Consider the following 17875-nt stretch of genomic DNA (forward strand, 5'->3'; position numbering starts at 1 on the left):
AATCACACCCAGGCTCTTAACCTGGGAGGAGATGTTTGGGTTAATGTTGTTAATTAAAACAAAGAATGGTTAACCTTAGCAAGTGTGGATTTAGAACCAATGAGGAGCACCCCAATTTTATTGCTATTTAATTGCAGAAAATTGTGAGTCAATTTATATAATGAGTTAATATATTTGTCTGTTTTCTTTTAAGTTGTTTGATATACCAAACATCTCAAAAGAATCAAGAAAAGCACATCATGTTCAAACTGTTTTATAGCATAGGTTTTGACTTTTTAAAGACTGTGACTTTAAAATATATTTTTTAACAAATGTGTTGACAGGTCACCAGTCCTGTATATGTTCCTGCTAAACCTCATGAACTTCTTCATCGGATGAGTGGCAAAGGACTATCAGCTCAGTACCATTTTCCACGCCAGCCCTGCATATACAACTCAAAGATGGTATCTGTACAAGTTACATTATCCAATGAAGCAGACCAAAAAATAGAAGGTATTCATATAGGAGAGAAGAAACTGCCCACTGGACTCCAGATTTATGAATTTAATAGAATTGGTGAGTAAAGCAAAGACAAAGCGCAAAATAATTCAATTGTACTAAAGGTTTGTGGATATAGAGGAAAATGTTTCTAATTTATTTAACAATCTTTTTCATTAACATTAACTTAAGTAGCTGTTGACCTAAACAGGTGTAAGATTATTGTTGCATGTCAACACTGAAGGTAGTGAGGTGCACTATATTATTATATACCTTGGTGCTTAATTTATCTGGAATTCAAAACAGCCATGTATTTAAAAAATTACTCTGCCGAGATCTAAAGAAGACAGTGGCATGTTAGTAGTACCTAACTTTCAGTCATATTACTGAGCTACAAATAGCATGTGAGACTTTGGAAGGAGGCAGAAATCGGTGAAAGCACACCTGCCAGGTGTCTATGGAATATAGTTTATCCCTAGATAATCGGGGCAATGGGAAAAGGATTTTTCAACTACAATTTCAGAAGAGGAATGGAATTCAACTACTGTATATTGTCACGTATAAGGCGGGTCTTGAGACCTGAAAAATCAATTATAAAACCAGACCCCGACTTATACACCTGTTCAAAAATGCAACAATTTTTTTTTCTTTTTTTTTTTTTAAACATCTTCTTGCCTCCTCCAATCTCACATCAGTTTCTCAGACGCATCACATTTTGTTGCAGCAGCGCAGTTACCAATTTCTTTCGCCACTTCAACAACGTTTAATTTAAAATCAGCTTCATATTTTCTTCTGATCAAACGCTCCATTGTAGATAAGGGATGCTCTTACAATAAAGGTGTATTAGGGTGTGAGGTACAAAAACACAAATCAGTGCAAACGTCGTTTTGGAATAGTTCGGGTATTACTGTGTGGTCACGTAGGCACAATACATAGGAAAAAAGGCAGTGTGCTCCGTGGTTACTCTCTCAGTTGGCCGTTAGAATAGCATAATCTCTTGGACCAATAGCGTGTGTTTTCCACTTCGACTTATACGACCGACCTTATAAAATGGCAGAAATTATACGGTGAAATCAAGTCCCGATTTATCTGCGGGAGAACTTATCTGCAAGTATATACAGTTATTATAAAATGCACACAGGACATGCTGTAATTTAGCTTAAAATCTGCTTACCAACAACCACACATAGACACAGGTTTTTACTTTGCTGGTTATCTTTCTTCCAGGGCATGGGTAACGAGCTTTGTACATCGGATAAGATGATCTCTGTTTTCTATTAAATAAAATTAAGTTGTTCAGTTTAATGCATTATTGTTTATCATTTTCTTATACTTATCATTTTATGCTATTTATAATATATGACACTGTGTTCATTTTTTTTTAATTGCTGCTATTATGCTGCTGTCACTAGTCTGTGGGAGACATGCAAACAGAAATTAAATTGTACTATGTACCCATGACAGTAAAGCTGAACTTTAATTCAATTGTTACCTTATTTGCTTATTGATGAGGTGCATTCCTTTTAAAACTGGAAGTAAAAATGTAAAGTTACAAGGAGCTTTGATCAAGCCAATGACATGCCATGTGTTTGTTCTTAAAATTACCAAAAAATGTAATCTGCAAGTTTGCTAAACCTTTTTTAAGTAATGCCAATAATGTGGAAGATACCCTGGGAAACACTCAATGTAATGCTGACATAACACATTACATATGAAATACTGTCAGGTGATGTTTGTTTTATGTACCACTAAAGAATGAAGAAAAGAAAAGAGGCAGAATTCTCTGTATCTGTAAAGTCTTTGCATGGGTGCCAATGCTGTTAGGCAGTGCATCAGTGCCTGTAAGAAAAAGAGGCAAGCTTTAAATACTTGGAAATGTGAAACTGTACTGGAAAGTCATCATACAGTCATCTAATTTGACATACATTGCAATATCTAGTTGTTTAATTTGACATACACAGACAATGAGATCAGAAGCTGCAGTTTTCAAGTTTAAATTTCCTTCGACAAGAAGTCATGTAATTGACATCAGCTTTAGTTGACGACCACTCACACATGTGGTAGTTAGTAATGAGTTATGTGTTATATCATCATTTGCAACCCAGACAGACAAAAGTGACTTCCATAACACTACTGAAACAATTTTCTGTAGACAAAATGATAAAAGCTGAACTTTATGGCAAAGTACACAGTGCCATGTGAATTAAACCAACTGTATGCTGGCTCCAAAGCTTCTTTACAACTGTGTAATATTGTAAGCAAGTATCATGGTATAGGGCTGTATTGCTGAATCAGGGCCTTAAAGGCTAGCATCAAGGTAAATGAATTCCAAGGTATATTAGGAAATCTAAAAGTGAATATCAGGGCTTGTTTCTGTTATTTAAAGTTCAATAGAAGTTTGATCATGCAACATGAGTACTTTAAATACATGAGTAAATTAATAACAATGTAGCTTAAACAGAAGAAACTGGACATTTTAGAATGGCCAGATCAGAATCTGGACATCAGTCGTGCTATGGCATCTTCTTCTTTCAGCTGCTTCCATTAGGGGTCGCCACAGCGGCTCATCTTGTTTCATATCTTCCTGTCCTCTACATCTTGCTCTGTCACACCCATCACCTGCATGTCCTCTCTCACCACATCTATAAACCTTCTCTTAGGCCTTCCTCTTTTCCTCTTTCCTGGCAGCTCTATCTTTAACATCCTTTTCCCAATATACCCAGCATCTCTCCTCTATGCATCTCCAAACCAATGCAGTCTTGCCTCTGTGACTTTGTCTCCCAACTGTCCAACCTGAGCCGACCCTCTAATGTACTCCTTTGTAATCCTGTCCATCCTCGTCTTAGCATCTTTAACTCTGCTACCTCCAGCTCTGTCTCCTGCTTTCTGGTCAGTGCCACCATCTCCAGCCCATATAACATAGCTGGTCTCACTACCATCCTGTAGACCTTCCCTTTTATTCTTGCTGATAAGCTGTCTGTCACAAATCACTCCTGACACTCTTCTCCACCCATTCCACCCTGCCTGCACGCTCTTTTTCACCTCTCTTCCACAATCCCCATTACTCTGTACTGTTGATCCCAAGTATTTAAACTCATCCACCTTCGCCAACTATACTCCCTGAATCCTCACCATTCCACTGACCTCCCTCTCATTTACACACATGTATTCTGTCTTGTTTCTACTGACCTTCATTCCCCTCCTCTCTAGAGCATAACTCCACCTCTCCTAGATCTAGATCTTAGAAGTTTTCAAATATATCTGTTAAGTTTATCCAGCAGAATAATTTAATTAAATGCTAAGCCAGCAATCAATGATGAAATTATAGAAACCCATAAGCAAAGGTTGGAGGGAATAGGGAAAGTCCTGACCAAGTCATGTACATTAGTTAAATCAGTGACCCTGACAGGTATTGGGGAAAAAAATCCAGATTAAATTTTGGGAGGCAGCAGCTACATTTTGATAAATTGAATAATCCACACTTACTTATTAAAGTCTGCATTCACAAAGCCCACTTCATCAAATCCTCTAGGATGAAGCATAAAAACAGCAAGGAATGACTTCAATATATTTGTTAGGTAGAATGCCCCATGACAAACGGGTAGTCTTTTGGCCTTGGAACCCCTGCAGATTTTTTCTTTCCTGGGCATCTGAAATTACCATTGGGCTTCTCTTTTGTGACTTAAAAATTATACTACATAAGGACTCTAATATTTTATTAATTAAACAACTATTTTGTGTAAGTGCATAATTTTCTTTTCTTGTAACTATTTCTGTGACATCTTGTAAAGCACTTTAAGCAACATTCTGTTTAGCAAAATGTGCTATAGAAATAAGTATTGTTGTTGTCACATGATCTTAAGGTAACCCTTTACTCAGATTACATATTAAAGGAAAAGAAATATGTAGATCATTGAAGGGAAACATTTTCTTTCAGGAAACATTTCTGTCGTTATTTAATTATTTTATTTCCAGTGTTCATTTGGAAAAATGAACTTTTTAACTTAAAATTGTTTTTATTTTAAATCTATCTCCAGTGTTACTTGCAAATGTCAAGTCATCATTGATGTTTTTTTAAGCTGTAATGTTATAATCACAATATGTTGCATCATAATAAAAATATTCAACGCAATCATATCATGCAGCCATAATTTAGATAATCAAAGTCCCTAGTGTGTGCTTGGTGAGTGTGTGTGAGCATCCTGTGGTGGGCTGGTGCCTTGCCTGGGGTTTGTTTCCTGCCTTGTGCCCTGTGTTGGCCGGGATTGGCTCCAGCAGTACACCATGACCCTGTAGTTAGTATATAGCAGGTTGGATAATGGATGGTTCTTTTTTTTTTTTTTCCCAGCCTGTCAGTAACACAGATGACACATGCATATGTAATGTATGTGTAGTTGTGCTGTCATCATTCATGGCTTTTTTTTTTTTTTAAATATATATATATTTATTTTTCTTTTAAATAGGTTTGTTATAGTCACAGACAGGACGGGGAAAACAAAACAAAAGAAAAAGGAAGAAAGTGGGGAAAGAGTCAGATGGTGGACAATGGAAGAAAAGATAAAAAGGAGGATAGAGAGAGAGGGGGAGACAAAACAAAACACCGACAATCTGCTTCAATACCTGTTGAGAGGAAAAAAAAAAAACCGGCAAAAACACAGCAACCAACATCTGTATCAATCACAGTGATTAATAAATATTAAATGTTATTGAACAGCACATAGTACTAATATTACAGGATAGGATTAGAGGGAGCCACTAGGCAAGACAGTGTGTGTCTGTGATTACCTGATTATACACACGTGTTCACCTGTGTGCACACCCGTATATGTGAGCGCACTTGTATTCATAAGGTTCTTCCATGTAAATGTCTAATAGTGTAATAGTGTGTGTGGGGAACAGCAGCCCGCTCCCCAGGACCCGAAGCAGATATGTAGGAGACCCGTGCCCCAGACATCCAGAGAAACTCCCGGACACAGGAGTCCTAGGTGGATCCACGCAGGGATGACTGCAGCCCCCACTCAGAAAAGAGCAGAGGAGAGCCCGGAGGAAGGTCATCCAGCAGCCACTGTGCCAAAGCCCTGGGGGCCATGGTGGCGAGCCCAGGCCCGTCGGCAGTCGGCCGCACCAGGGAGGACCGGGCCCTGTGCCCCGGGATCCAAGAGCCCCCCGCCCACCAGCAGGGGCCTGACACAGCTGTGAGGTCCAGGTCCCGCCAAGCAATCGCCGGGAGTGAGCCAGCACCCACCCGAGTATCCAGCCCAAGACATCGAGAACCGCCAACACAACAGCGGTTGGGGGGGGATCATCCACCGGCAGGAGTGGGGGGGGGGGATGGAGAGTAAGGCCCCCTCCCCTGAGGGAGCTGGCGATGTTTTGAGTGAGGTGGAGTCTAAGATCTGACCTGACACAAAGACATAGACATACAGGCACACGTATACACAAGCATACGTTCCCACCTTCATGTGCACGTATACAATCGCTCACACACTCATCCAACATGGAGACATACAAAAATGAACACTGTACACACACTCCCACTCCCCATGTATACTTTACCTCTGGGGTGTAGACCAGGAGGACCGCCCCAGCTCCCGCAGTAGTCCGGAGGCCCACCAGCCCAGAACCTGACTCGACGGCCAGCTCCTCCTCTCAGCCCCCAGCCCCAGCCGGCGAACAGAAAGAGCGGGCCCGCCTCTCCCGCTCTAATATGATGTTGGTGAGTGTTGTTCTGAAGTGCTTTTAAAACAGGAGGAGGATATGGCTCTGAACACCTCTCCTCCCGAGAACCCTCACTGTCTATGTGTGATTTAAAATTGAGAAGTAGACACTGGCCAGAGGTAAGGCTGAATGAACAGACCGCCCTCTTGACACCATTCAGTGTGTCCACCCCAAGGCCCTATATGTATGTGTCATGAAAGGGTAGGTAATGGGAATGTCTAAGTTGTGAATTAAAATAGAGATACAGGTGGTCACTAGGGGACAAAGGAGGAATACCTCCCCTGCACCCCAGCAACTCACCTGCACCTCCAGGCCCTACATGAGTGTTGGTGTGATGGAGCGGGAGAAGGGAGCATTAAGGGATGGGAAGGAAAGGAAGAATGGGGGGGAAAGCCACCCCCACCCCGGTGCCAGCTCCCCTGCTGACCCCCATAGGCACCCCCGCTCCCCAGAAACCATCCAGGGCAGGGGGCCCAGGCCCAACGAGACCAGGGCCCACGCCAGCGGTACCACCAGGCGACCCGGAGAACGGCGCAGCCCTCCGGCCCCCACCACCATGCAAAAACTATGCCCATCCCAACATTCAGTCAACTCCCAAACTACATATGACAATAGAAACCCAGGCCGAGTCCATCCTCCACCTCTGTTGGCTCCCCCCGCCTGCAGAGTGGGCACCTCATAAGCAGGGACCACCTGCAGACAGATGGCAACAACTTCCCGCCAGCTAACGAGGCCCCAGTTCCGCCGATGCGCTGAGAGCCCCAGCGCAGGGCCGGGCCCAAGTATATTCACTGACCCACAACCCGGACACACCCCACAGGACCCAAGCCCCCCAGACCCAGCCAGAACCCCATCCCAGAGGCGGAGCAGCCCCAGAACCCCAGGCCCGCCCGGAGCCTCCCGGGCGCGGCACGGCTACCAGGCTGGCAGCCCACGTCCACCAGCACAGGCTCCGCCAGTAGCGAAGCATGCAGCTACCAGAGACGCACCATCCAAGAGCCCCCTATGCCCCGTCCAGGCCAGGACCACAGCCCCAGCGCTGACACCCCCAAGAAACCTGCCCCCCGTGAGCCCCCAGATGCCCCAGGCCCGTATGTCCTCCCCACATCAACAACAAAGACCAAAGTGGGACAGAGCCGCGATCCCCACCCCCACTAAGTAATGGAACCGATCAAAGGAGCCCAGAGAGATTGATCTAATGTTGTGGCAGAAGCTGTATCAAGACTAATATAGTCCAACAAACGGTCTCTATATTGGTTGATATTAAGATTGTTTTATTTTTCCAGTTCATGAGAACAGTCTTCTTAGCAATGCATAAGGCGATATAAGCCATATGGATTGTATTAATCTCCGTGGTGACACAGTCTAGGTCGCCCAACAAGCAGACTGAAGGAGAGGTTGGAATGGTGCATTTCAGACACTTGGATAAGTCTTCACAAATCCTGCTCCAGAACCTCTGAACAGGTGGACAGAACCAAAGAGCGTGGATGTAGATGTCAGGTGTGTCGCCTTGACAGTGAGAGCAGTTGTTAGAAGACGTATAACCCATCCTGAACATCCGTTGACCTGTATAGTGCACTCTATGTAGGATTTTGTATTGTACTAATTGTAAACTGGGATTTCTAATCAGTTTAAAGACTTTTAAACTTATCTGAGACCAGAAATTATGGTCCCAGCTGATTGATAAATCTGCCTCCCATTTCGATAATAGGAAGGGATACCGATTCATCTATTTTGGAGAGTGTCCTGTATATTTTAGACAGTAATTTAGGGGGTTTAAAATTTAATAGTTCTGCCACACCTGATGGTATTTGCAATTCGATTTGATTAAACTTATATTTCCTTTTTACTATAGATTTTACTTGTTGATATTCTAAAATCTATTCTTGTTAATCCCATATTGTTTTACTAATCTGTCAAACGAAATAAAGTCTGTTCCTTCGAATATATGTTCTAAGTACTTAATACCTTTACAACTCCAATCTGGGAAGTTTATCATATTATTGTTTTGTAGTAGGTCAGGGTTGTTCCAGATGGGGTGCGTTTGCATGGGATTAATGAAGACTTAGTCAATTTTAGAAACTCCCACCAAGCCATCAGAGAGGAGCTGATGCTTTGAAACATATGTGTCGTTTAATGTTTATGCTAAAGAATGGCAGATCAGAGATCTCTATCTTATTGCATAGTGCCTTTTCTATGTCTAGCCAAGGTTCATCTAAGAGGGTATGTTTAAACCACCCTGAGATGTGCTGAAGCCTGTTGGCTAAGAAATAGTGGTTAAAGTTAGGCAAATCTAGTCCTCCTTTATCTTTAGTCTTTTGTAGCGTTTTTAAGCTAATACGAGGGGGTTTATCTTTCCAAAGGAATTTAGAGATGGAGGAGTCCAGAGATCTAAACCAGTCCGGTGTTGGTTTGCTTGGGATCATTGCAAATACATAATTAATTCTTGGTAAAATCATCATTTTTATTGAGGCTACTCTTCCCATGAGTGATATGGGTAGAGACTTCCATCTAGCCAAATCATCTTCCACCTTCTTTAAGAGTGGGATGTGGTTTAATTTAGTTAAATCCGCTAGCCTAGGTGAAATATTCTGTTCTGTCTATTCTAAAGTTTTAAACAAGGTTATAAAGACTTTTACTTACGTACGTTTACTAATTTGCATCTTGACGAGCAGAGCCCATCTTTTTAAAGAGTTGTCATTAATGGCTTTTCTGTCCCTAAAGGGCTCAAAAATTATGTTTTGTTCTCTTTCTTTTTCTTTGAAATAGTTTAATGAGAATCTAGATAACCTTCTGGTGACCTTTCACTTTTCAATTTATATTTAATGTTTCATATTGAAAGGTGTTAATCATTTCTGAAGGAAAAAGATAACTTACTTCTGTGACAGATAATTAGTTCAAAATAGAAATATCTTGCCCCTACTGAAGTAGCTTGTTCTGAATTGCAATGGTTTATCTTTGTTTTGCTTTCTCTGAAACATTTTCCAATTGCAAAAATATTTGATTATTTTAAGTTACATTCTGGTTCCAAACCATTGGTAATTCAAAGCATCTCCAGTAATGTATTGTAGTCCTGGAAGATCATATTCTTAGACTACTTTTGTTTGTCATAATTGATTTGCATGTTTATTTGTTATTGTCTCTATACTGCAATGAGTTTTTGTAAAACATAATGGTGGCAGAGTAGTTAACTTTGCTATCACAGATATACAGACTTCACAGTCCTGGTCATTGTCTGAATAACAATTGCATGTTTATTCCATTGGTTTTCTCCAGTTCCTCTGATTTTCCTTTTCATGTATCTTAGTGACTTTAAACTGGTGCAGTTTGAGTGAGAGTAGGTGTGTTTGTTTGTCAACCTGCAGTGGACTAGTGCCCTGTCCCTGGTGTTCTGTGTTCCACCCTGTGCTACCACAATAGGTTCTGGCTCTCCTGCAATTCTGAACCGTATGAGGCTTGATGGACTGTTTGTATGTCTGTACATAAGTACGGTATGTGTAGTGCTACAGTAATAAAACTAATAAGCTAAAGAAACAATGAAAACTTTTAAGCCTCTGGCATGCTATATATATGCAAAATATATAAATATAAATAATACCCTTCTGCCCTTTGAGCTACACTGGTTATCCATTAAATCTTATACAATAAGTATTTGGCTAGCATTTGCTGGTTTAACAAGTTAGATCACAGGAGTAATTATCCCGTATAGTATTCATGACGTGTTCCTATAGTGTGCTTGTGGTGCATACAAATAAATACTTTGAGACAAGCTTTGCCACAAATGTCATAATTTTGCTGTTACACAAGTATGTTAGGTGGTTCTCTGTCTTTCTTCAAGTATGACAAATTAAGTTCCAGGTCTTTCTTTGATCTTTTCTTCACTCGAAGAAGACTACTTTGTGAGTACAAAATTATTTCTTGATCTGTTAGTCTACAGTTGTCATTCCAAACATTGACAGCAACTGTTACATTTGAAAAACCATCAGTCATATAGCAGATGAGCCAGATGAACTTTGTCAGCAGTCCACACTGAAGTAATAAAGTGGATGCCATCTCCTTATAAACCATCATATTTATACTAAATCACATGTTTCTAGTAGCCAAAAGATACTTCTCTCTCTTTATCATGATTCTCATATCTCTTCATTCATTGTTGTACTGCTCTGAGATGACAGTTATAGAGAAATGCCTTCTTTTTTTTTCTTTTTTTTTTTAAATCTGTCACAGGTTTTCTTTTAACAGTTCTAGTATGTTAGTGCTCATTATTATCTCTCGAATGTGCATTTTTTAAATACCAAATAACTGTTAAGTTAACTGTATGGGAGTAAGTTAACTGTTAGGGGTGATTTTGGCTCCTGCAGTTTCAAAATATTTGCTGCTTTTCTAGAATCTGATTGTCGTTAGATGGTGTATTTTATCTGGTACAACTCTCTCCTACTTTAAGATTCATCCCATAATTGTTTTTAGTTTCTATCACTATAATGTTGCTACAAATAGAAACCATGTGAGTTTTTATTTGATTTTGATGCAATTCTGTCATTGCCATTTTCTCATTGCTTCAGATTATTTACTTGCTTTTTACTGAATATTTTGATATTCTTGTACATGTTCAGTTGTTATTTTATGCAATGCTTCATTCTTTTAATGATTTTGTATGGATGCTTACTATCAAATAAAACTGTCCAAATTTTTTTTTCATAACGAGGGCTCTTCAATCATTATTTTTTTCTTTACAGAATCCCTTGAACCAGGATCGTCTATAACTGTATCCATGGGCATTGATTTCAATGATTCCACACAGTCAGCCAATTTCCAGCTTTGGTGAGATTTATTTTCAGTATTATAGTTTCCTGACAGTTAGCTTTGTGAATAATTTTACAAAGGTATTACTGCCACTTTTAATTTAAGTTGGGGTTTTCTGTTAGTGTTTCTTAGCACAATTTTTTTTATATGTATGTAGTTATTTTTTATTTTCATAGATAGATACTAGGGTTGAGAATTGATTAAAAAATGAACTAATTAATTGCATAAATATATTAAATTAATTGCATCTAATACTAAAACATATAAATATAAAATGAATACATAAATCATGAAGTAAATACACAGTGAATCATGCTTTAATGTTGAACGAACACAAAGGAGTTTAAAAAACAATTAATGACATAGCTTAAACTTAACCAATGACCTTAAACCTGAATGCTTAACAAAATAGTACTTGAGCAAGTACAACAGGAGTTTGAATGCCTTCCTAAAAGGCAAATTGAAAAGAAGGCAATGAGAAATCAAGGCCAATGTATTAATTATCAAATTGGTATAGCATATGAGACAAAGATGTGTCAAAATAAAAATGAAACTTTTGAAATGACTGTAAGCTTTGAATTCACTGCTGAAGACTGATTTGTCACACCCCTTTTAGACAGTTTAGCACATGTATAAATGTAATGCTTATCTGGTTGGTAGAATCATGTTGTGCCATGGGTTTCTTTGGGTTGCAAAAAATGTGCCAAACAGAAGAATGGTTGGAAATCACTGCTCTACCTACACCTTTACTCCTGGCACACTAAAAATGGTCTTCGTAGCTTTTATCTTGCTTAAAAACTAGTGCATTACTTGGATGGTTATGTTGCGTTCTTTGAATGGATTAGTGAAGATACTGCAAATTTGAATCATGGTAAGGATAATCATTACACTTGTATTTTGCAGAATTGTGTCATTATATTAGGGCAGTCAGCACTGTTAACTGGCTGGCAGACTGGTGAGTTAAATACAAAGTTACTAGAGACTTATTTTGGTTTTAGTGCTACTCAAAGATAACTTATTTAGCACTTATCTAATATGACATTAATTTGATCTTCTTACAGAAACATGAAATCAAAAAAAAAATACATGAAAATGCCACCGAAACCAAAGCACTCCCATTGGCATTTGCCCAGTTGTCAGTCCTTGATGCAACAATATTTTATGACACATTAAATGGACCAGATTAAAATCATAAGAAGATGGATTCCAGTGTTCTCTCTTGATAAGAAGTGTCCTTTAGATTGACAATATGCTTGCACCCTGTGATCAACTCTATCTTAAATACACTTCAAAATACTAGTTTTTCTATTTACAAGTTACAAATATTGGCAAAAGAAGCCTGACAAACTTCTGTAGTATCACATTACTGTCCACTCTTGAATATATTTTAGACAGTAATGAGGAGAATGTCTGTCTGTAGCATTTTTACAGTTTATCAGTTAATTTCACAATGTGCACTTGTAGATGATCTTAGGCAGGGCTTAGCAAAAGGACCTTCCTTTTGCTGTCACAGGCCAAGAATGGAAGTGCTATTCATAATATGTATTCTTCATCAGTCTGTGTAAAAATCGTGTACAGTACAACATTCTCAATAGAAATGATTCTTAGTATATTAGGGACTGGACCCTAATTTATTTGTGAACAATGCCATGTAGCTCCCATCTTGCTAGGTTATACTATATATACTGTACTGGGACTGTCTGCCCATAATCGTGTTAATTTAAGATATTTGCTTACTTCTCAGATAGTGTTGGGCTTACAATAGTTCTTGATTATGTTCCGTCATAAGCTCGCAATGATCTCCTATCACTGTGCACCAACCAGTTTAGCTTAACTAGAAGAACAGGGAACACAGTACAATTCAAATAAAATTTGTGATTCAGACTGAATTTGTCCACGTTACTGCCCAGGGAGATAAGTTAAATCATCCTGCCTAACTCAGCAAAAGAAATTATTCATTCTGTTACCAATATCTTAATGATGAATGCTGGTGACTTCAAACAAGGAAATAAACTTTTACCAGTATTCTGCACTCATGACACTAAAATCAGAATCTGCTCTATTTAGTTATTAATGACGTTAAATATAAACATGGAGTACAGCCTGCAGAGGGCTGAACTCATCTTAATGCCAGCCACAACCTTGTTAATTAATGGCAGCAGCTCTCTGCTATCCAAATCAGCATTTTTTTATGTGTGTTTTTGGGGAGTCTTGTGGCTTGCATTTATTATAAAGCGCACACACACACATTTACATAAATAATCTAAAAGAAAGTATTATACAGTATATCCTTTCTAAACTCTAAACTGGTCTTGTGTGCAAGAAAAGCACTTTTTTATTGCCTTGGACCTTGGCTTAGTACATGTGGATAAAGAAAAGGCCTAGGCATATCACGTGTATGGATGTGAAGGATTTTTTTTATAACATGCTACATAATAATATTGTGAGTTAAACATTAAATCCTATCATGCAATGAAAATAAGAATTATAGCATAACCTATTGATTTTATGCAGATTATCACCTTTGTGTTTTAGGAGGTCTGCTGCATTAGTAAAACATATAAAAAACGATTACTATCTCCAACATTACCTAGTAATTGTTTATTATTTTCTTATTAGACAAACAACACAGATCAATACAATAGAATACCAAGCTGTGAATAACGTCACAATAAATAGATTTGCCTGAGACATTAATGGCACATTATTTTTAATGACCCAGACAATGTGATTCCAATGGCCCAGCTTACAAATTAGTAATAAATTAGAGTTGTATTCTTCCTTCTTAATAACATTTTTTCTTTATGTTTTAGCCATTTTAATTTTTGTTTTTCAAGTGGGAAAGAAAAATGACTATAGAAGCACTAACTGAATTAAAATGGTCAATAAATGCATGTATGAGTTGCTATTTTTGCATTTTTCTTAATATTTAAGGGGAAATAGTGTAAAATGAAAATACTCAAAATAGCTATTCATTATATTTCATATATTATAAACATGCTTACAAATGCTGTGAGTTATATGTGTGCAGTAACGTCCGTTTATGCCTTTATGGTCTGTTGAAAAGAATCTGATATTCATCTTAAAGCTACACATAGAATATGTGAATCTTTTCAATAATGGTATGTACTCCATAAAATTGATCAACTATACAACACTACTTTGTTTTCAGAAATTAAATCTTCTGAATGCACACTTAACGTAAAAGATCAAATAACTGTACTTACCTATAAATAAGAAAAATTAATATAGCAAAAATATAATTTACTGTAAAAGATAACTAAAAAATTGCTAGTACAGCTGGTTACTGGCTCATCACAGTTTACTTAGAGAGGTCGTGTCCAGCTTTATCAGCATTGTATGAAGATTCAGAAAATTTCAAAAACTGTCAAGGATTAAAAAACAATAAAAAGTTAGACAGGATAGTTGTGTTTAAGTCCAGTAATTCAAAAATATTATTGATTTCTTGGGAACCATGAACTCTGCTTTTGCTTTAATGTGGGTTACTATATATAGAGTATTTGAATTACCTAAGTATTCTTCTGCATATAATGTGGACACATATATTTACACATTTGTAAAACAATAAAAAAAAATCATAAAAAGCCATGCAGTTATATAACTTAAAAAACACGTTTAGATCTCATTACTTGATCACCTGGCTCATAAGTCAAACTAGTTTTACCCCAAGCTTTCTTTTTAAATTCTGCTTTCTTCAGAAAGATTTGCACTTATGTGCTAAAGCGTGCTTACAGCACAAAGAGTAACTCTAAATAAAATGGTCACTGAGGAGGAAACTCTCCATTTTGCACAGTCTTTATTAGTCTGAATTGCCTTCTAACATGTATGGATTGTTTTGTTAGCTTTTTTGCTTTATCCCACTATGGTCATACATGGATTGTGAGTAAATGGATTTGGCCCATTCAGTTATATTTACAGCGCAGAGAGAAAATGGAAAACAAAGCAGGAAGCACTCACGGATGCATTTTGGCGCTTTGTGAAGCACACCAGCTGCTGCATTTTTATTATAAGGCCTTTATAAATTAATGTTGTTTTAAAAAATGTTTAGTGGCATGTAGAAAAGCCTTTTGCCATTGTTCCAGTCTTCACCATGTCTATTTTGCTTTTAAGCTTCTGGTCTGAACATTTACCACTCAAGACAATCTGAAATGAGTTTCAATGTAAATGTGAACAACAGCACCATATCTAAAACAGCTTTTAAATGTTTTCCCAAAAGTCAGTAAAACACATCTCTGTAAATATATGTTTAGCTAAAAAGTAATGTAAAATAACAGGTAACCACCCATAGTCCTTGGATTTTTGGTGGAATGCAATTCATGTGCCAGGTTTATCGATCAATTGTTTCATTGTGCATCTCAAAGTGTGTGCTGCAGGAAGAGTTTCTCTGGACCATATCTCTTACCTGTCACAAATATGTGTGTAGTGTCTAGGATTTGTTGGTACTTTTATTTCCTAAGAAATTAAAACAATAACTGCCAGCAAAGCAAAGATGAAATATATAGATAAAATCAGAAATTCACAGTAACACCCACTGAAAGTAGTTATTAAGTTAGTGATAAGCATTTTTCCCCCATCCTGTTTTTCTAACAAATTCTTTCATAATACTCCAAAGCCAGACTTTTCAACTTTCTAGAAGCCTTAATGGCTGTCACTCCACTACTCTGTTTTTCGCATCTATCAATCTATCTATCGATATAGATATAGATAGATAGACTAAGGGTTCCAGCGAGAAAGCACTAGACACACATGCTCCTTGCCTAAAAATTACACCTAGCTGTTCCAGCCCAGGTGGTTACCCAACTACTCAGTATATATTCCAAAATGCAGAAAAATAAATAAATGAATGAATAAACATTGTCAAGGGAGGTGTCTTAGACCCACTTAAAGTGATGAAACAAATCCAACTCTGGGATTAGGCAGCAATAATGCAGCCAGATTCCTTGACCAATGGTAAAACCCTGCCCTCTGACATTATTGATTAGCATACATGTAAGTTCTGTTTACAGTAGTGAGCCTGGCTTACAAAATGATATGAATACCCTTAGACAACTTCACTTAACCTGAAAATATTTTGATCAACTGGCCATGAAAGACAAATGTCACATTGAAAAGTATCAATATGTTCTCTAAATCTAGTACATATAGTTAAGGTGATATCCTTTTGACATAATTTTTTTGTATTTTTTAAATTTTTGCTCACTAATCTAAATTGACTCGATTTTGAAATAAAATAATAAACTGAAAATAGTTCTGTTATGAAGGCTTTCTTCTTATTGTATATATTGTATTTAGATACAATAAAACAGCAGTTTATGATGAACAAATATATAACCTTGAATCTGCTTAAGTCTGGATTGCTCAAGGCACTCTTTCAGACACTTGAATTTCTGCAGGGATGCAGTTGCTTTCAGGTTAAATTAAGATTTGAGTGGTTATGTCAGGGCTTTTCTTTTAATATTTATTTGCTTGCCACAAACACAACATAGAAGAAACTGATCATCATTTTCTTTCTTGTTGTTCTTCCAGACAAGTACTTTGTCTTGCATCAAATACAATTGATCCTGTAGCAGTGTAATCACAATTACTCACCTTCTTAATTGGCCTGCCTGAAATCAGAAAATGGAAACCGATCGGCACCGAGGAGATCAATAGAGTTATAAGAAAGCCTGAGGGGGCAGGGGAGATACGAGTAATGAGTGGATCAATCGACCTCAAATGCCAATCATTGAGTGTGTTTTGCATGACAATCATTGTCTGTCTGCCTCTGAACCCTGGAAGGCAATCCATAACTCAGCCTGCAGACTGCACAACTATTAGAGCAGCTCTTCAGGAATTCAGCTGAGGATCACATACTGTAGATATTAACTCAACTACTTGAGAAACTTAGTTCTCTAGCCCTGCTGCTAGATTACTTTTGTAAAGGTGACATGTAAACATGTTTTTGTTTTTTTTTTTTATTTCTAGAAAGTCTCTACATTTTTTTTTATTTATGAAGTCGGTATAGGCTTCAAGCATACTGCACAGCAGGAAGTGTGCAAGTATTGATCAACAATTTTCAACATGACTTGAAAACGGTGATCCGTTAAAAAATTACACATACAGGCTAATATCAAAAAGTGGGCATTCTGCACAGCATAAAAATAGTGCCCTGCCCCAATCACCACCGAAAAAAAAAAAAAAAAAATCGTCCAAAGAATGTCTAACACAACAGTAACTTACTCCATATCTGCTATGAGAATGATTATAAAATTAAACAGCTACATTACTTCATTGCCTTTTGCCTTAGGTTCAGAAATACTTTTTATTTCATGGGTTGTCAAACTAATTTTGTGTATAACCACGTAACACCTAAGCTCAAAGATTTGTAGTGTCATGAAGATTTCAATGGGCATGATTCTTTTGATCACCAGCCATTTAAATGAATGTTGCAAATGGTTCTGAAGCCTTTAACATATGTGGCATAAGTACCATACTGAATAAAAGTAAATTACTAACCTCAAGTTTGGTTGCCTTATTTTGTAATTTAAAAGTTTAACCATCAAACAATGTCAGGGTAATTGAATCTAGACTAGGTTCATAATTAAATGCTTAAAGGTTGCCTATTTATAGTATAATTGCAGTTTAAAAAGTTTTTTTTTGTTGTTTTTTTGTTAACAAAGAAATTAATGACATCATTGTAATAGTAAAATGACATTTTCAATTCACTTTTAAATAGATATACCATAAACATCTGAAGGGCAATGGTAAGATTTAGAATTACAGATTAATAAAGAAAGTGGGTATATGACCTCCAACAATGGTTATTACACACAAAGGAGCTTCACCTGTAGCACCGACTAAGCTTTTCTTTCCAATC

General features: G+C 37.6%; 1 protein-coding gene across 1 annotated transcript in view; it reads left to right on the plus strand.

Annotated features, from left to right (window-relative positions):
* ap3b1a (adaptor related protein complex 3 subunit beta 1a) overlaps positions 1 to 17875 on the plus strand; it is a 344324-nt gene that overhangs the window by 257309 nt on the left and 69140 nt on the right. The window contains exons 23-24 of the mRNA XM_039758392.1: positions 324 to 555; positions 10932 to 11016. Coding sequence (XP_039614326.1) covers positions 324 to 555; positions 10932 to 11016 — 317 coding nt within the window. The remainder of the gene's footprint in view (positions 1 to 323; positions 556 to 10931; positions 11017 to 17875) is intronic.

The sequence above is a fragment of the Polypterus senegalus genome, chromosome 7 (genome assembly GCF_016835505.1).
Source record: "Polypterus senegalus isolate Bchr_013 chromosome 7, ASM1683550v1, whole genome shotgun sequence".
NCBI lineage: Eukaryota > Metazoa > Chordata > Cladistia > Polypteriformes > Polypteridae > Polypterus > Polypterus senegalus.